The following is an 18,766-nucleotide window of genomic DNA, read 5'->3' as shown; positions in this document are numbered from 1 at the left end:
CGGGAACACGGCAGAGCCATATTTATCTCTAAAGATCGGAAATCCGCAGCTATGCAGCTTGAAAGACCCGTCACGCGATGCTCCCGCGATCACCTTCGAATTGATGGGGACTACCTGAATCAGTTGCGTAAGATCAAGTCTCTCCACCCAACATTGTCCGCAATGGCCAGCAGCGAGATTTAGAAGATGAAAAAGATTTCGACGACAATGAAAGAGTTAAAGACGAGCGTAAACATATTCAAAAGCTTAAGTACCTCTACGAAGAGATGCACGACTGCCTGGAACACACGACATTAGATGACATCGAACAGTTCTGGCGCCAGCTTTGGCGTACGCATGGAGATCATCAGAGCCGGAGTCAGTCGTCCCTGCGTCGTGTACAAGCGGCGCCCCGATTAGAAGTGGGTCAACCCATTCAACCTCTGGATAGGTCCCGTGCTCGACTAAAACATAAACATTCACGTCATTCTCGATCACTATGCTTGTGCCGCACACGTCGTCGACTACGTGAACAAGGCGGACCGCGGAATGTCTAGCCTGCACAAGGCCGTGGACGAGATGTTGGAGGAACGCGGGGACATGGGTTACCCCGAAGTGCCCAAGGCGCTCGCTTTGAACATGCTCAAAGCGGTCCAAATGTCAGCCCAGGAAGCCGCGTGGTTTTTCCTCCGTCTGGACATGTCCGAGAAGAGATGGGGAGTCGTCTACATTCCCACGTGCTTCCCCGAGGAGCGACTTCGAGTCCGCAAGACCAACAAGGAGCTCCATGAACTTCCTTCTAAGTAAGGCCGCGAAATCTTCTGTTTGTCCAGCCTTACGCCACTATTTCAAGCTGCACCAATTTGTTTTTTGCAGTAGCAGTACACATGTCAACAGCGCCCAGATAATTTGACTTCGTGGGTAATTAGTCGCCGCGAAAGTTGTAGCAGACGGTCTGTGTACCGGTTCACCGCTAAGGCGATGTTTTCATGGGTACTCGCATAAATATTTTCCAGATTTTCGCAGAGTTTAGTGTAGAAATATTGTCAAAGTAAGAGGCTTTAAAGAGTTTTCTTCCAAAATTTTACATTAGTTTTAACTACCAGCTTTGTCTGCAGAATAGTAGGCACAACAGTTTCAGCAGACTCTCAGTAAAAGGAATACGCTTTAGGTTCAATTTCCTTAGCTTTGACAAAGCGAATTTTATTTTATATTTATAAAATTACACACTCTTATTTGTGTTTTTGTGGCACTCTATATGCGTTCCAGTGTCCGCCCCTAGGCGAGACAGTTTACGCCTGCTGGTGGGCCTTCATTTCCTTCTATAGTTCAATATATACATACATACATACATACATACATACATACATACATACATACATACATACATACATACATACATACATACATACATACATACATACATACATACATACATACATACATACATACATAGATACATACATACATACATACATACATACATACATACATACATACATACATACATACATACATACATACATACATACATACATACATACATACATACATACATACATACATACATACATACATACATACATACATACATACTCTATACGGCCGCTAAAATGTTTCAATCCAAGCCAATGATGAAAGTAAGGCGAGCGTACGGTTTGATGGCGGTCCATGGCGACACATACGGACTTGGTGGGAGCCGCATTGACGCTAGCGCTAGATTCCTCTCTAGTGTATATTGTAAGAAACTGCAGGCTCCGGCTACCTATGTGCAGACGTCTGCGCTCTACCTTTCTAACCCACCGGTAGAAGCTGGAACCTGCAAATCCAAACGGTTTAAATCACTTGTAATAGGAGCTTTACATGTCGAACCGAAGCTACACGTGTCCTATGACGAGCGTAGTAGTGGAGGGCTAGGGATTATTTGACCACCTGGGAATCATCAGTGTGCCTCTAGACGGATTACGGCCACTGCTGCCGAGATTGAACCTACGTACACCTTAGAAGAAAGGGCCAAGCTGTTAGAGGCGAACAGCGACCCGACTACATGACAGCAGTCATGTCTCCGGCCTTTTACCACCATCAATGACAGGCAATTGGGAGTCTGTAAAGGACAACAAGTTTAAAGATATAGTTCTCAAGCAGGTTTCTCGGCCTTACTTTTATGTAGTACGAACAAAAAATGGCAACACGTCTTCAAAGGAACCCACAAGCGCTCATTTAGTACCGCGCGCAAAAACAGGACGAGCCCGACTTCTGCTGGGGATCGCGTCGAGAGCTAAGACGTGAGTGGGACGGCTGACCAACGTTCTGCGCTGGTTGCATATTCGGCTACTCCAGTGTAACAACGGTCACCAGCTGCCTCTCATTCCGTGAGAAGCAGGTGGGGACTGTCAACAAATTTTTTTCATTGATCCTCGTCGCAGTCACAGTAGAGTGAGCGACGGAAGAGCGCAGAATGATAGAGTGGATAGAGTGCATGGAGAGGGCTGCCTTCGCAACGCTGGCGACATTGCCAGGGTGGCGTCAACTCGAAGTTTGGCTAGCCACCTGCCGCTGTATAGTGCGGCGAAACAGTAAGCCGGACCAAGGCGTGCGCATCGGGCCCATCCCAGAGTTCGCAAGCGAGAGGGGGGAGACGCTCAAAGGTCATCAGTTATTTTTTTGGTCGTTTCAGCAAAGATGTACACTTGACACTTTCTTACGGGTATGATAGAAGTGCACATGTCTGATCTGTGCAACTTGCTAGTTATGGTTCAATTTACATCTGTTGCCGTTCGCGTGTAGTTTTCTGTTTAGATGTAAGAAGAGATGGGCGTTATCCTCCCACCTTATCTAACATACGCCCCACGCCGACAACCCGACAATGCTCAATACGTCTTCTCCCCGCGTGGACGTATATCCCTTTACTTTGAAGATTCGTGTGGCGATCGAGTGTATGGGGGAGGCTTATGTAAGCGGCGTTCAGCGATAAAAGCCAAAAAATTTCTAGTACTCCCAATTGGTGATCGTCGAATAAATGCTTACGCCACTCTGTTATACAGTGAGCTTCACTACTCAAACCCATGCGTTGATGGGAACACATTTTTCTAGCTGCCGTGTAAGCAGCCTGATATAAAAGATGGCCATAGGGCCCTTTATTAAAGGGACACTGAAGTGATTTGTAAACATTGCAGGATTACTAGCGCAAATTGTAGTTCGGAGTCCGTAGGCATTGTTTCGACCACTCTGGCCGCGTTTACGCGAATTTATTTAGTAGAAAAATCAATTCGAAAATGCTGTCCTCCTCTCTTTACGCTCGCCCATTTTCTGTGGCGTTTTCGTGTGACGTCAGCAGGAGATGAGCTGGAAAATGGCTGCGCTACTGCACGGTTCGCCGACCAGCCGACCTACCGATCGAGTCAGTCGGCCCAGCGTTACGTCCGCCGGCCGAAGACGGGTCGTCGCTATTCGCTCGCTCAATTGAAACTAAGCCACAACACCTTTGTGAATGAAAGAATGTGCCTTTCCTTACTTTGTTAGTTTGTACACTGTGTCAAACTCAGAGTCCGGGTCGCTCCACACAAGCGCTGCACAAGTGCACATGCGACGCTTCGCTGACTTTACGCTAGTAGGAAAATCTAAGGCCAATTTAAGGCGGGAGCAGAGTCAGCGAAGTCAATATAGATACTAAGAAAATAAAATCACCTGAAACTTTTACCGTACAGCGGAAAACTAGGGAGCAGGAAGCACTTTTTGCGCTGGGTAAACAAGCACAGCGGTCAGCAGCACGACCGCACATCTGCGAACGCTTTTCCGTCAAAGAAATGCAATTGCTAGACGTGAGATATTGTGGAAGTTTGGGGGACACTTACTGCAGGAGTGATATACAACAAATAGTCACATAAAGTACTTAAAATGCTTAAAATATATAAAAGTGTAAACTGGTCATACATTATAAACCTTATATATCCAAACCGGCCAGCGCCGGCTCGTGGCCTAGCGGTCTGAGGCACTGGAATTTGTTTTGGAAGTCGCAAGTTCGAATCCCCGAGGGTACATGTATTTTTTTTTGTAAGTTGATTTTTTCGTATGCGGCCGATGTTTTCTGAACTGAGTTCACCATTTTTGGGCCGTAACGTTCACTGCTCCACGAGCGAGATCGCAGAACGCGCGCATACTGACAATGACGCGCTAGCGAGTTCTCGTTGGCGTGCTGTTGCCACAAGCACCGACTGCTTGCGGGCAGTGGGCCCAGGCCTGAATCAGCACACCCTTGGCCTGGTGCGAACTAGCTTTTTACGAACAGACATGAGTGAGGCAAGCTCCGAATATGCGGGAAAAGCGCATGGCATTTGAGAGTCTGCGGTGACGTGGAGGGCGTTCATCCACTGCGTAGGCCTCGTCTAGTGATTTCTACGATTCCAAGCCGCCCTGGGAGGTTTATCTTAGACATTGGACAGCCGACAACATGGCAGAAGCGCGGTACGGCGATAATTGAGAAATCGAGAATGCCCATCCAACAACGCCATCAGATGTCAAGCATGTTGTTTTACAGAACCGAAACCGAAACCGAAACTTTTGATTGCTAACCTTGGGCATTGTCCAATCACGGTGCCCCCCCCCCTCCTGACGTCACAGCCTTTAGTTGGTGCGGCCGCCGCAAACCGCGCATGGTAGATTTTCTTCTTTCGCGCTTTGTAAAATAATTACCGATTTGTCAACCGGATAAACGATGAATAGTGTGTTAATTTGAGCCAGTCTACACAGTGCAAGCAAAAACGGGAGCTTGACAAATTCACTTCAGTGTCCCTTTAAATACCTTCATAAGACCTCGTGTACACACGTAAAGTGTTTGTGCCTAGCCCTTTTAAAGGGACACTGAAGTGATATGTAAACATTGCGGGATTACTAGCGCAAATTGTAGTCCGGAGTCCCCAGGCCATGTTTCGACCACTCTAGGCGCGTTTACGCGATTTTATTTAGTAGAAAAACTAATTCGAAAACGCTGTCCTCCTCTCTTTACGCTCGCCCATTTTCTGTGGCGTTTTCGTGTGACGTCAGGAGGGGATGAGCTGGCAATTGGCTGCGCCACGGCTGCGCTACTGCACGGCTCCCCGGCCGACAGAGTCAGTCGGCCCAGCGTTTCGTCCGCCGGCCGCCAGCGGGTCGTCGCAATCAAGGAGGTTAAAAAAAAATTGCTTAATCGCAATTCGTTCGCTTAGTTGAAACGAAGCCAGGACACGTTTGTGAATGGAAGAATGTGCCTTTCTTTACTTGGTTTGTTTGTACACTGTATCTAGCTCCAAGTCAAGGTCGCTTCACACAAGCGCTGCACATGCGACGCTTCGCTGACTGGTACGCCAGTAGGAAAATATAAGGCCTCTTGAAGGCGGGAGAAGAGTCAGCGAAGTCAATATAGGTACTAAGCAAATAAAATCAACTGATATTTTTACCGTACAGCGTAAAACTAGGGCGCGGGAAGCACTTTTTTGCGCTGGGCGAACAAGCACAGCGGTCAGCAGCACGACTACGCATCTGCGAACGCTTTTCCGTCTACGAAATGCAATTGCTAGACGTGAGCTACTGTGGAAACTCGGGCGACGCTTACTGCACGATCGCAGTACAACAAATAGTCACCTAAGCGGCTTGAAATGCCAAAATTAAATAAAAATGTAAACCGGTTGTACAATATATACCCTATATTAGCAAGGCATTCGCGTCCCGCTCCGTGGCCTACCGGTCTGGGGCGCTGGGATTTCACCGCAAATGTTTTGCGAGTCACGGGTTCGAATCCCCGCGGGTACGTGTTTTTTTTTTTTGTAAGTTAACTTTTTTGTTTTCCGCCGATGTTTTCTATATTGAGTTCACCTTTTTTTGGGCCGCAACGTTCATGGCTACACGAACTAGTTCACAAAACGCGCGCAGGCTGGCACTGGCGCGCTAGCGAGTTCTCGTTGGCGTGCTGTTGCCATAAGCACCGACTGCTTGCAGGCAGTGGGCACAGGCCAGAATGAACAGACCCTTGGCCTGGTGCGAACACGCTTTTTACGATACAGGCATGAGGGAGGCAAGCTCCAAATATGGGGGAAAAGCGCATGACATTTGGGCGTCTGCGGGTACGCGGAGGGCGTTCATGCACTGCGTAGGTCTCGGCTAGTGAATGCTATGACTAGAAGCCGTCCTGGGAGGCTTATCGTGTGCATTTTACAGCCGACAACATGGCAGAAGCGCGGTACGATGATTACTGAGATATTGAGAATGCCCATCCAACAAAGCCATTGGTTATGTTTTACAGAACCGAAACCGAAACCGAAACTTGTGTGATTGCTAACCTTGGGCATCGTCCAATCACGGCGCCCCTCCTCTCAACGTCACAGCCTTAGTTGGTGCGGCCGCCGCAAACCGCGCATGGTAGTTTTTCTTCTTTCGCGCTTTGTAAAATAATTACCGATTTGTCAACCGGATAAACGATGAAAAGTGTGCTAATTTGAGCCAGTCTACGCAGTGCAAGCAAAAACGGGAGCTTGACAAATTCACTTCAGTGTCCTTTTAAGGTCACCCCCACCATTACACAGATCTATTGCTGGGAGTACATCTTTCCAGGCGCCATATAAGCAGTTTGATACCGAAGTAGGAAGACCGTAGAGCCTTAAACACCTCCAAGGACGCATGTATCCCTATGAAGCGCTATTAACCGAGCACCATTAAAGTCAACGCCACTACCATGCACATGTGCTTTGCTGGGACAACATTTCCTCAGGGGCAATATAAGACGACGTATAAAATGTCAAGGCCCCATGAACCTTATGTTTAAGTACCTTCATAAAGCCCCATCGATCCCTAAAAAGCGCTATACTGCCAGCCCATTCAGATTCGTCGGCTCTGCTACTGTACCCAAATGCATTGCTGGGAATACATTTCTATGGGCAATATTAAAGGTTCTAATATGAAAGTATGATCGGCCAAAGGCGTATAGTTATATGTCTTTGCAGTAAGTTCCTTTATTGCCAGCTTCACTTCTTTACCCCAATGCATTGCAGGGAAGACATATTTAAGGGCACTGCAAGGAACCCGCTAAAAATGTATGGAGGCGCAAGCACCTTTTAGAGTACCATTTTCGTATCTTGCGAAAGTTACGTTAGCGTTAGCGCCAAACATTAGCGTTTAAAAAGAATAATTCCAAAGCAACGTCCTTGTATCGGTGTGTGAAACCTCTTCACCAAGATTTTAGGGGAAAGAATAGAGCGCGCGCGAAGAAACGCGTTGCTACGAAGCAACCAGGAGAGTCGCCACGTGGCGCTTCACGCGGGGACGTTCGACGCCCGCCGTCTGCCACCCTGCTTAATCATGTGAGCTCCCCATCCCGCTCGAGCTCTTGCAATCGCACTGTTTTCTCTGTCCCCCTTTGATGCTCCTCCATGTTCTTTTCACACTCCCCCTCGTCTTCCTCCCGCACTGGGTTGTACGCAGGTGGGCTCCTCGCTCAAGAATATCCACAGTGCACTTTCTTTTCTTCCTTCAAACAGAATCACTTCTCTCTTTCTCTCTCTCACTCTCTCTAGCAATTGAATCGCCTTTAGTGGAGCGACTTTCAATTTCTCGCGCGAGCGTATACTGTACACTCTCATAGCTGGTGCACGAAATCCCAAAGAACAATGTGATTAGATGAACAATGACAGCAGCAATGATGAAATGCACACTTGCGGGAAATACTGGGTCACGTCGTCGAACAGCCCCTAAATATTATTTCATTCATTTGCTAATGAGCTTGGTCATTTGACCTGTATGTATTTTCTACGAATGTGCGAAATAAAGTTAGTTGTGAGTCAGTGCTTATTTGTGTAGATGCACGCTTATTGTCCCACATCTCGAACTAAGTTCCATTTTTCTGCATACCCAGCTTTCTCGCTCAAAATTCCGATCTCTCAGGAACCTAGGGAAACCACTTCAGGACAGTGATATTTGGCACAAAGCAAGAAGTCAACGTGGAGATGAAAACACTAGAAGAAGTTTCTAGGATTCTGAATATTTTATGTGAAATTCGCTGTTAAATCTTCCTCCCCATGCATTTCTATGGGATAGTTTCAATGGCTCAGGAACCTAGCCGCAAAACGTGCAAGACTTGAAACTGGCGCAAAGCAAGTTTTCACCCCCAATATTAGCAGCGCAAAATAACTTTCAATTACGATAAATAACGGCAAAGTAATCGCTGTTGAAAGGACTGCCATGAGCGGGAAAGCTGCACATGGAAAAATTCACCCATGCCTTACTGAATGTCAAAGGAAGCTTGCAGGGCACAGGATAGCAGCGACGGTGCCTGCTGCGTGGATTGGTCCAAATTCACAGTCAATGGCCTTGTAATGCCTTCTAACAGGCCTCCCAGTGCACATCTTGCGATTGCAGCCCAGACCTTTAAACAAATTTCTTTGAAGGAACCAGCTTTTGCGTAGACGTGACATGTTTAAGCCCTCGCAGGCTCACTAGCGTTTTTCTTGGTTTATGCGTAATGGCGAAACAGCGTAGGAATACTTTATTACTGAGCAGTGCCGATAATGGGGCCGTGCGTTATGCAACGCATTTTTCTGCGTAGTTTGCGACTGACATGCATTTACCATTTTTCGGGGCCTCAAGACGTGTTTGCTCAATCGTTAACGTGAAAAATTATCTTGCCTGGTCGGCCAGAGAGTACGTGACACCGACCTTTTGTGCACGGAACGAATATGGCATCAGCCATTGTCGCTCTGATATTGGTGCTCACTGCTACTCCACTAAACAGGGCTACAGACCACAGCGGGAACTCCCGAACGTGTCATTCAATCGCAACGTACGTGTCGTGGCCTTGTAATTTATTTCAAGTGTGACGCAACACATCAAGACAAGGGTGACATGCATACGTTCCGTTATGTGGGGACGCGCGTACAGAATATTGATTTTGTAACATTATCACATCGAATCATAGATTCGTGGCTCCAGCAAAAATATTTCCACGCAACTCAGTTTATATTCTAGGATCCGCCACGAAAGTGTAAGGGGTATTGACAAAAACCATTAAAGCACACTGTAAAGCATTGCGCGGCTATGGGAAGGAACTGGCCACATTTCTGGCTGGGATGATGTAGCGATTTCTTATGGAGTGAAATCCGGGTATGTGTGTGATTTGGGTGATGGTGGAAGAGCTAATGGCGAGTTTAATTATTGTAAGGCGACTGTCCAGCAGTCTCCTCACATATCTTTGTGTGATATGGCCGACATGATCAAATTCACTGCTTATGCTGAATGCTGTTAACGGTAGAGAAAGAATTAATGAACGTTCCAAAGTTAGTAGTGTAAATCAATGATAAAACAAGAGTGGCGCTTTAGTCTACAATGCGGCATTTTGCTCAGCAGCAGCTAAGCCATCGTGTTGGTTTCCAGGTGCATGGTACGGCAAAAGGCATTTGTCTCACAATCAACCACTCCAGTGACGCCAGTTTATGGCCTTTATGTGCCGGTACTGGCCACTTTCATTGAAATTCTGCTAAATACTCTAGTTCACACTAAGCAAAGCACCTCACCTATAGATTTACCTTACCCGATTATGAAGACCCGCACAGATAGGGCGAGGAATTGGGTGGTGTAGCTGTGCGTGTCTTCAAATGATGGTAGACGTCGATGGACAAAAAGAACAAAAATCCAAAGAGCAAGGCAAGAGTTCCGGGGCGTACATTCATTAAGACCACGAAGATCGTTATATTTGCGGACTCTGCATGTGGCGCATAGATGTATGTTATGGGAGTCTCATATATGCGAATAATGGCCAAATAGTATGCTGTGTAAAAAGGGTTTACCGATACTGCAAATATCTCGATTTAAATAGCCGATGACTGTGTGCAACAGGTTCTATGTGCGTGGTTCATTCGGCCCCATTTCGATTTCGTCTGGGTGTACTTGTGCACCTTCGTTCTACTAAGTTTGCAACTAGGCGTAAAATGCCTTCGGCAGTACCCAAAACCTCTTGAAATTTCTGCGTGTGCGGGAGGCCCCACTTCGAGCATGAATGTGAAGATGGGTTTCGCACTGCTTAAGACATTTTTTTGTCAGCTTGGGGGCACGCTCTTTGCATGAACTGCGTAAATAAAGCATACCTGCCTGTACTGCAGGTAGCACCCAGACCCTACGGGGTCTGAATCGGAAATCGCAACCTCTCGGCGACTACTGGTTCAGTCAAAAAAATGTTACCACTTTTAATAGACAAGTTTTGTGTGCTTCGGAAGTGTAGGAAGGGAGGAAATATTCGTCGTGGTTTGTATCATTCGCCTGAGTTCGCCACAAGGAAAATACGAGCTTTTATAAATCAACCTGCAAATTTATTTGTTGTACCAAACATCCCTTGGATGGTAAGTGTTTCCCTTACCATTTTGGGACACTTAACCATGCCGACGATAGGTCAAGGCATTAGCATGGCCAGACGACTGAAATGTTTGTTTATGGAGCCGTAGGGTGTCCACACAAAACTGACCGAGGTAGTATCATGTGACCAAAAGGTTGCCGAGGACATCTAACCTAGTGTGCCTCAAGAAGTCGGCGCGAAAGCGTTACATGGAGTGTTTCCTACAGTGTTTTTCGAAGCTGGCCGGCCGGATGTGCACGTGTCCGTAGCGTGGCTTTGAAGCCTTCGTCTTCAGATAGCGTCGCAATCCAGCTCAATGGCTCGCCTAGCATCGCTGTTCTCCATTCAAATTATCATTATTCCCCCGGAGGCCCACAGCGGCGTCACTCCTATCCTACGACTCGCTTCTATTGCTCAGGGGCAAGCTACGCGTCCCAGGCGAGTTTTATGCATGTACGGTAAAAACTCAATCTAACGAAACCCGACCTTACGAATTTCCCGATCTAACGAACAAATTTGAATTCCCCCGCAGGTGCCTATACGGCTCAATGCTTTTATGAACTCAAGCAAAATAGATTCAGCGCCATTCCCTATTTAACGAAGTATTTCGAGAAACCGAACCTAAAAAAGGATCAATTTTGAATGTGTTTCACCAGAACGCAACGAAGGTTATTGCATCACGCCAGGAGAAAAAAACGATTCACCTAGCTTTGTTTTTACGGAGCTCTGCGAGAAAAACTGAGCAATCATGTGGCCGCAGACCAGTACTTTTTCCACGATCTTGAAAAGAAAGGACGCCATCATCCATGCCACTTCGTCTGGTATGGCGCCGAAGAAAATGAACCTCGCGACCCCCCCGCAAACGAAGTTGGAGGAAGCCCTATTTACGTGGTTCAAGGATATGAGAGGAAAAGAACGTTCCGCTCAGCGGGGAAGTGGTAGAACCAAGAGCACGGTGTTCAGCGCTTCTGGTGGGGTGCGACGACTTTAGGGCAAGTTCCCGATGGCTGATCACCGCGGACTTTACCGTATGGCTAAATAATTGGCAGGCGAGCGCGGCGGCCGCCGCAATTACGATGTCATGGTGGCTGCTGGGATGCGCGGTATGCGCCTCCATTTAGAAATCGAATTTTTCAAATCCACTGCTTGTAAAATAACAGTCTCGGTATTACGAAGTTCTCTATTTAACAAAATAATCTGCGGTTTCTGGTGACTTCATTAGATCGGATTTAAACAGTATTCAATCACCCGTGAGGCCACGTCCAACCCCGCTCACGGCGCCACGTTTTATACCCCGGGTTAAAACTAGTTACATCAGAGCCTATGGAGCCACGAGACTTGGGCGCTCCTTGTGTATTATTCCTGCTCTCGGTGCCCCGTAGTTCCTATTTAGAGCACCTTAAGCACCGACTTCCGAGCGGCGTCGACTTAGAGAAGTAGTTTAGTCCCATTCCTATGCCTGCGTGTCCCTTTATTCCATCCCCGTCCATGACTGTGTGATTTAGGGAGTTGACGTAATTACAGCTGTCGTCATCGTTCGCGCTTTGGTGGGATATAGACAGTTCCGGCGGCGGCTTCTGAGTCACAGGTTTTACAGAAAGAAGTCTACTAACGCTGTCATGTTACACAGAAAACTACTCCGAACCTATCCTTTTCTTGGAATGTATAAAGGCCCAGCCTGCCTTGCTGGGAATTCTGACTTCACTGCTTGCTTGCTTGCTTGCTTGAGTGGTAACTTGATGGCCTGCTAAATAAACAGGCTGCGCGGTCGGACTAGAAAAATTATAGGACCCCCAATTTCATTGTGCAAGCATTTAAGAAGAATTATTAGGAAAATTTTCTAGCTACTTCGGAGCTTCATTCGACAATCATGCGGTTCTCTTCCCCACATTGCAGCGCGAAATTGCCGCGGGGAAGAGAGAGAGAGAGAGGAGCTTTTTATTGAAAAAAAGTAAATGCAGAGAGGTTTGCCAACATTCGTACGTCGTCATGCTACTCTGCAGAAAGGGTAATGGGGAAACGATAGATGATTAGTAAAAAGAGAAGTTGTGGAGGAAAGGAGAAAAAAGAGATAGCGTCATATATAGAGGCATTAAGGGTGCTATGGTGTCTCGGTGACGCCAATATCTTCAAGGTAGCCAAATAATGTGTCCAGGATTTCCGTTGAGAGATGGAAGAAATGCCTAGGTTCAAGTTGAAGACATTCCATCTTCTGCTGTAAACGGTAAACGGCTCCTTGCGTAAGTGTAGGCGGATCCCTGTTGGAGGACATGCTCGACGGTTTCGGGGGCGCCACATTTGTCGCAGTATGGGCTTGGATTCTAGCCTATGCGATGTAAGGTAGCATTAGTGAACGTCGCATTGAGTCGCGCTCTATAAAATAGCGTTTCCTGTCGGCGAATAGTCGTTCTGGCAGCTTCAGTCTGATGTGTGGGTCAATCGAAAATGCTCCGGAAGGAACCATACGCGGTTTGTTTCTGCTATAACTAGTGCCTTGGTCATAGTTCAGCCACCATTTCTTGTGAAGTTTTTTTTTTCTTTTTTTTTCATTTCATTTCTGTGCCCCTGCGCGCAGCCTCATCTGCTCTCTGATTTCCCAGTATACCACAGTGCCGGGGAACCACTGACGTGCTACGCGATGGCCTGCAGCGTACGCGAAATGGTGAAGGTACTTTACTTCGAGCTGGATGTGGTCGTATACTAAGATGCTGAAGCAGCTAGCACGCCGCAGGCATTGTAGTGCGGCTTTCGAATTTGGGAAAGGGTCCACTGTGGAAGTGGCTGACGAAGTATGTACCGGATGGCTTCTTTAGATTCCATAAAGCCACTCCGTTCTGCAGCTATACCGTTGAGATGAAAATTCCAGTGTCCATTGCAGTACACAAAGTAGAGGCGCTCTCTTCGTCGCGTTGTGAATTTATGGAGGGTTTGTTAATCCCACGAGGACAATAAAAAGAAAATAGGGTCGAAGGCTCTGACTGGAAATCTTGAGGAAGTGTTCATGAAGGTTCAGTTTGCGTGTGTCATGGAAACCAGAGCGCTCCAAATATAGCGCGATACAAAAAAGCTGGGCACAGCCTTGTGTGAGTGCCGAAATAATAGATCTAGTCACACTCCAGCTTTTATGGCCGTTGAAAGCCGCGCACACTCCCCACTTCTGGTTTCACGACCGTTAAGGAGGAAGGCTTGGCTGGTTGGCTTATCGGCCTCTAAAGCGGTGCTCGCAGTTCCAACAGCGTAGGGAAGAAGCTGACATCAAGACGACGATGTTTACGGCCCTATCAGTGCCCTTGACTGGAAACATTGTTCCATGTCACATCTTATAAGTATTGGCTTTTATTTGTGCGATATTACATTGCAATCAGGGCTCTTATTTCTAGCACAGCACGTTAGTACCTGAGGCTGTGAACAATTTCACTCTACCAGGCATCTTGGGGCAACGACGCGCTAAATTCAGGCCCTTTTGGGGAAAGCCGTTCCAATATGCTCATACGTGTAATAAGTGAATATTTTTTTTTACATTTTCATTTTATGAATTTCAGATGTTTTCGGAAACCGTTTCACAAAAAATGTATAGCTTGGGAGTAATCATATTGTAGTTTTGTTGGCCGTCTTTCGTTTAAGTCACTCAGTTAGGCCTTTGGCCAAAATTGGAAACGTGGTGGCCACCTTGGTACGCAGTTAACGTTAAATTCCCCACGAAATCAATTCTGAGGGGATATTCAGCATCCTTGCCACAGAAGCAATTATTATAAGAAATTGACGTAGGCTGGCAATGTGTGGAATTGATGAGCGTTGAAAGAAACGGCAAAGAAAAGCAGAGCTTTACGAATGGGACTGAGATTGTGGAATATAGGACACGTACATATGCACATTCAGAGAGCATTTGACAAAATTCGCAGGACAGGTGTACTACGCGGCTGACATTGCACACTTCCCTCAAATGAAGGTGTCATGGCAGCTTGCGTGCTAATGCGGTCGGGGTGAGGCTAGCATTCCGGACTCAGTGAGACTACGACGCCTGCTATGAGGTACGGCAGAGGGCCGACAGGGTTTTCGTTACGTTACGGCTGGCAATATTATGCCCGACGGCGAGAATCCAAAGGAGGAAATGTTTTAATACTGGGCAACACAAGCGCAATAATATAGGCAGAAGATGTAGATACAAACAATCCCGCAAAAAAATGATAGAAAAACGCCTGTACACTTTGGCACTTAAAAAGTAGTTCTAATTACGTGTTGACGGATCCATTCACGGAAGCATTGCAGGAGTAAGGGCATAGGAGAAAATTTCCGCTTAGCCGTGATGGATGGAAGCGACACTCCTCGTCTCGTCGTCTTCCGTCAGTTGACGGAGCGTTCTAGAAACTGAGAGGTGTGGAAAAACTTAATCGCCGTAGCATAAAGAAGTTGAAGAATTCGAGGTGCTTCGTCGCTCACCTTCCCTGACTCTTACTGCGTTGCGCTGCTGGGTTTGGCGAAGGCGCCTGGAGGGGATATCCCGTTTCATTAGAGCACTGCGGGGGCTCAGGGATAACGGGTCTGGCTTGTCACGAGGGACCGATCAGCCAACCAAGTGAGGTGTTTTTTTAGTGCGCCTAAAACATTCTCGACCCTGTGCTGCCTCTACTTTAAAGGACCTTGCACCACTTTTTTCAACTTTTACCGAAATCTTAAATGCTTGCAGAACGTAGTAAACCAACACGTCCAGTATTTATATTAGGGGGTCGCAAAGTACCTCAGTCAGAAATTGCTGCGCTATGCCCATCAGACAACTTAGAAACTAGGTCAACAAATTTTTCTCTCTTTCCTGGTCGTGGGGATCTTGGAAAGTTGAAATTACGTCATTACAGCGTTTTAGCGGTTATTGGCCGGTTTTCCTTCGGTTGCAGCAATGATCGCATTCGATAGCCACTTCAAAAAGAAAGCCACAAAGGCAAAGCCGAAACGGGAGGCGCATCTGCTGCGACGAGGAAATCACGCAGTGTCGCTCCGAGCTAGAGATAACTTGAGCTTTCCCAGTGCATCCAGACACGAAGGAAAGACGGAAGTGTTGCGGAGTCCCTTTAAAGAAAAAATTACAGCCCTCTCGTTACCACCCGGCAGGTAAATACATACTGGCGAAAGACCACGGCGCCCCCTAATCAGACGTAACTTCGTGTTAGCAAACGACACAGCTTACAACCGTGCCTCTCGTTGCTGCGCGATGTTATGTTGGCACAAATGTCAAACAATGCGATTTTGCGCTACACAAACGTTCAGCCCACTTTTCTGCGTTGCTTCGCAAACGACAGCGTTTTGTCACGGGCCCAGGGGGCCAAAATTAAGCCGGAGACCTCCACTACGGCGCGCATCATCGCCTGCGTTGCTTCGGCGCGTTAAACCAAACAATCAATCATCGTTTAGTCACCTGAACCCCTTTCAAGCGAGAGGCTCGCATAGGGGTGCTTCGGCAGCGCTACGCCTCCTAGTTCGCTTATACCAGGAGACGCCATCTGTCCGCTGGTGTCATGACAGCCATTTTAGCGTACACCTTAGAAGCGATCGGCCGATTGAAGGGGTATTTTACCGGCCGGACGCCTCCAAGTTGTTTCATGCTGGCTAGGATGTCCTCGCGGCTCTGGACAAGTCAGCGCGGCCTCCGACACGTGGGTATAGGTTGCGCACGTAGCGAATACTTTTCATACGCCAGCGGCATCGCGCGTTGTCCCCTTCGGCGAGCACGTGGCAGCCTGCTGTCTCGAGATGAACCTTGAAATAATGGCGTCGAGAGTGGCGTTCAGACCCATAAAATGGCTGCGTCATTCAAATGCTCTTGAAAAAAAAGAAAACGCCCGTGTCCCGAGATTTTGGCGCACCTTAAAGATCCCCGAGTGATCTAAATTAATCCAAAGTCCTCCAAGAAGGCACTGCTCATAGCCCAGGTGTGGATTTGGTGCGAAAAACATCGCACTTTAAAAATGGCCTGGAAAGACGACAATGAACATTAATGACTTTCATCACAAGTTTATTTAGTCTCCAGGCTGCAGAAGCTACCATGGGAAATTGGCGTCACATGGTGACAACCGGCGTGTTTGCTGTTCTTACGGTTTTTGAATGCGCAATAAACACTAAATCCGTCAGAGTGCATTCATCCGGTTATGTCTTTAGCTCTCCCGGCGAGTTTCGGTTGACATCTAGTTTGTTCCTGTTCTTCTCACAATGTGCTGTTGGCTTTTCTCTAGAAAGGCGCGTTATCATGGTAGGGAGATGAAGGCGCCACGAGCACCACGACCGACGGTGAACGCCCTCAGGAGTATTTGGGCGGTTGTCGCAGCCGGCTTACCCTCTCCTGGTGGCAAGTTTAGCCCTATAAAGGCCACACTAATGCGCTTGGATTGCAGTGGTGTGGAAAGCCGTCTCTGGTTTTCAGGGACATTTTTTTTTTACTTTGCTAAGCTTCCCTTTCGACTATTTTCTGAACAGTAATTAACCGAACAAAGGCTGCCGAATTAAACGATACACGAAAGAGGAAACGGGCCTCTAAAGTTTAATCTTAGAGACTCCATTCTGACAAAAGCAATTTTTATGCCAGAAAAGTAGTTGGGAACAAACAAGCTTTTCGCACAAACGCAAGAACACGAGTGGTGCTTCAGAGTAGACGTGCTTGAGGCGTTGATTGATTGTAGGGTTTAACGCGCCGACGCAACGCAGGCGATGAGGCGCGCCGTAGTGGAGGGCTCCGGATTAATTTTGACCACCTGGGGATCTTTAACGTGCGCCGAAATCTCGTACACACGGGCGTTTTTGCTTTTCGCCTCCATCAGAAAAGCGGCCGCCGCGGCCGGGAATCGAACCCGCGACCTCGTGCTCAGCAGCGCAACGCCTTAGCCACTGAGCCACCGCGGCGGGTGTGCTTGAGGCGTAGTGATTGAGCGAATGTGATGTCCTTAACGTGCCGCAATCGACTACACGTGCTTCTAAAAAAAAGCAAGCTTTAAAACTATTAATAAAGCATAGAAAAAATATTTACTTTCCACCACAAGTTCTTTATTCTGTGTATTACCAGTCTGCTAGAGATTTTCAGCGTTGAACTTTTTGTAGTAAAGCCTGCGTAGCCAGGAAGAAAATCTGCAACACTTTGCTGAAGAGTATTGCTTGGCATCGCCAGGGTGCCAAGAGTAAGCGTAAGATTTCTGTACGAAACGAGTTTGCTGGTAGAGTGTTTTGTGGGCGGCCTAGAAACTGCCATTACTTTCGGTTACTGGGCATTCAGGGCTGTCACAGGAAGTCTTCTGCGCGTACTCCGATCCTGAGAATTAAACGTGCGCACCGGGCGTGAGCCTGCTAAATCGAGGTATTGGTAGGCCTGCTCTTGGCACGGGTTTTAAGACGAGGACTCGTGTTTGGGCCCGGCTACGTGTGACGCCCGGGCAGTGTTTTAGGCGAAGGACATGACCACACCGTGGAAGTGGCTCTTACAATTGCTGTTAAAAATGTGGCCCGAACTTCTTATTGGAGAACGGTTATTTAGTGCGTAACATTGCTTCGTGAACCATTGTCGCAGCTAATTCGGATAGAGTGACCGGGCGGAGTTAGTCGGACCTGCACGGTTTTATTCAGAACACAGTCACTTTGTTTTCGTGATATTTGGGGCCGCTCGTGGCAGCTAGAAGAATTGTTTTCGTTATCTTTCGTTTAGTTGACGTTTTATTTCGTGTCGCCGTGTTAACTCGCGCAGCTTCTTTTTCTTTTTTTCATTTTCTCTTTTTCTTTTTCTCTTAAAGAAATCACAATTGCAGACCTTTGTGCTTTTTTGTCATTATTTTAAATTGCTATATTTTCGGTTTTTCTTTTTTTTTAATCTTTATTTTGTTTACCCCTTACAACTTTGCGACATAACGACCGCGTTAAGTCCACGTACCCCATTAGCCCATCCCACCAGCTTACCTCTATATACGATGATTAGAGGACCCACCAAGCATAACCAAAAAGTGGCGCTTTGGTGGTAAAGAATACTCAGGCGTTAACTACCACTCCACTTGGCGCAGGCGCCTCTTGGCACCCCCTAAATCAGAGAGAATGCAGCAACTCACGTTTGACTCGCAGTAGGATGGCATTGCTGACGGTCTGGCCCGCCGAGTTGTGCGCCGTGCAGCGGTAGTGTCCTGCTTGGTGGCGAGTGACTTGTCGCAGTGCGAGCGACAAGTTGCTCACGATAAGCCGGGTGCCGCTCAGGCGCCGGCCGTCCAGGCTCCAGGCGACTTCGCTCACGGCCGGATTCGCGCGCACCGAACACTCGAAGTAAGCGTCGTGGCCCTCCTGCACTCCAGACGAGTCCAGGCCCTGGCCCAGCCGCAGCTCCACGATGGGCTTGTCTGCGGAGGTCGCGCATCGCGTAAAGTGGGGCGGCCGAAAAGAAGAGACTGTGCAAACTGGCCATCCTGAAGTCGCTGT

At 47.6% G+C, this 18,766-nt stretch overlaps 1 protein-coding gene across 1 annotated transcript in view; it reads right to left on the bottom strand.

The window, feature by feature from the left end:
- The window catches only part of LOC144149659 (protein turtle homolog A-like), a 721,048-nt gene that overhangs the window by 115,180 nt on the left and 587,102 nt on the right, over positions 1 to 18,766 (bottom strand). Inside the window, exon 6 of the mRNA XM_077681324.1 lies at positions 18,406 to 18,687. Within this exon, the coding sequence (XP_077537450.1) occupies positions 18,406 to 18,687 (282 nt within the window). The remainder of the gene's footprint in view (positions 1 to 18,405; positions 18,688 to 18,766) is intronic.

The sequence above is a fragment of the Haemaphysalis longicornis genome, unplaced genomic scaffold, assembly GCF_048455015.1.
Source record: "Haemaphysalis longicornis isolate Haplotype H1 unplaced genomic scaffold, Haemaphysalis longicornis Haplotype H1 scaffold_1, whole genome shotgun sequence".
Classification (NCBI taxonomy): Eukaryota; Metazoa; Arthropoda; class Arachnida; order Ixodida; family Ixodidae; genus Haemaphysalis; species Haemaphysalis longicornis.
The sequence above is the reverse complement of the archived record's forward strand: the minus strand, read 5'-3'. Positions and strand labels throughout refer to the sequence as shown.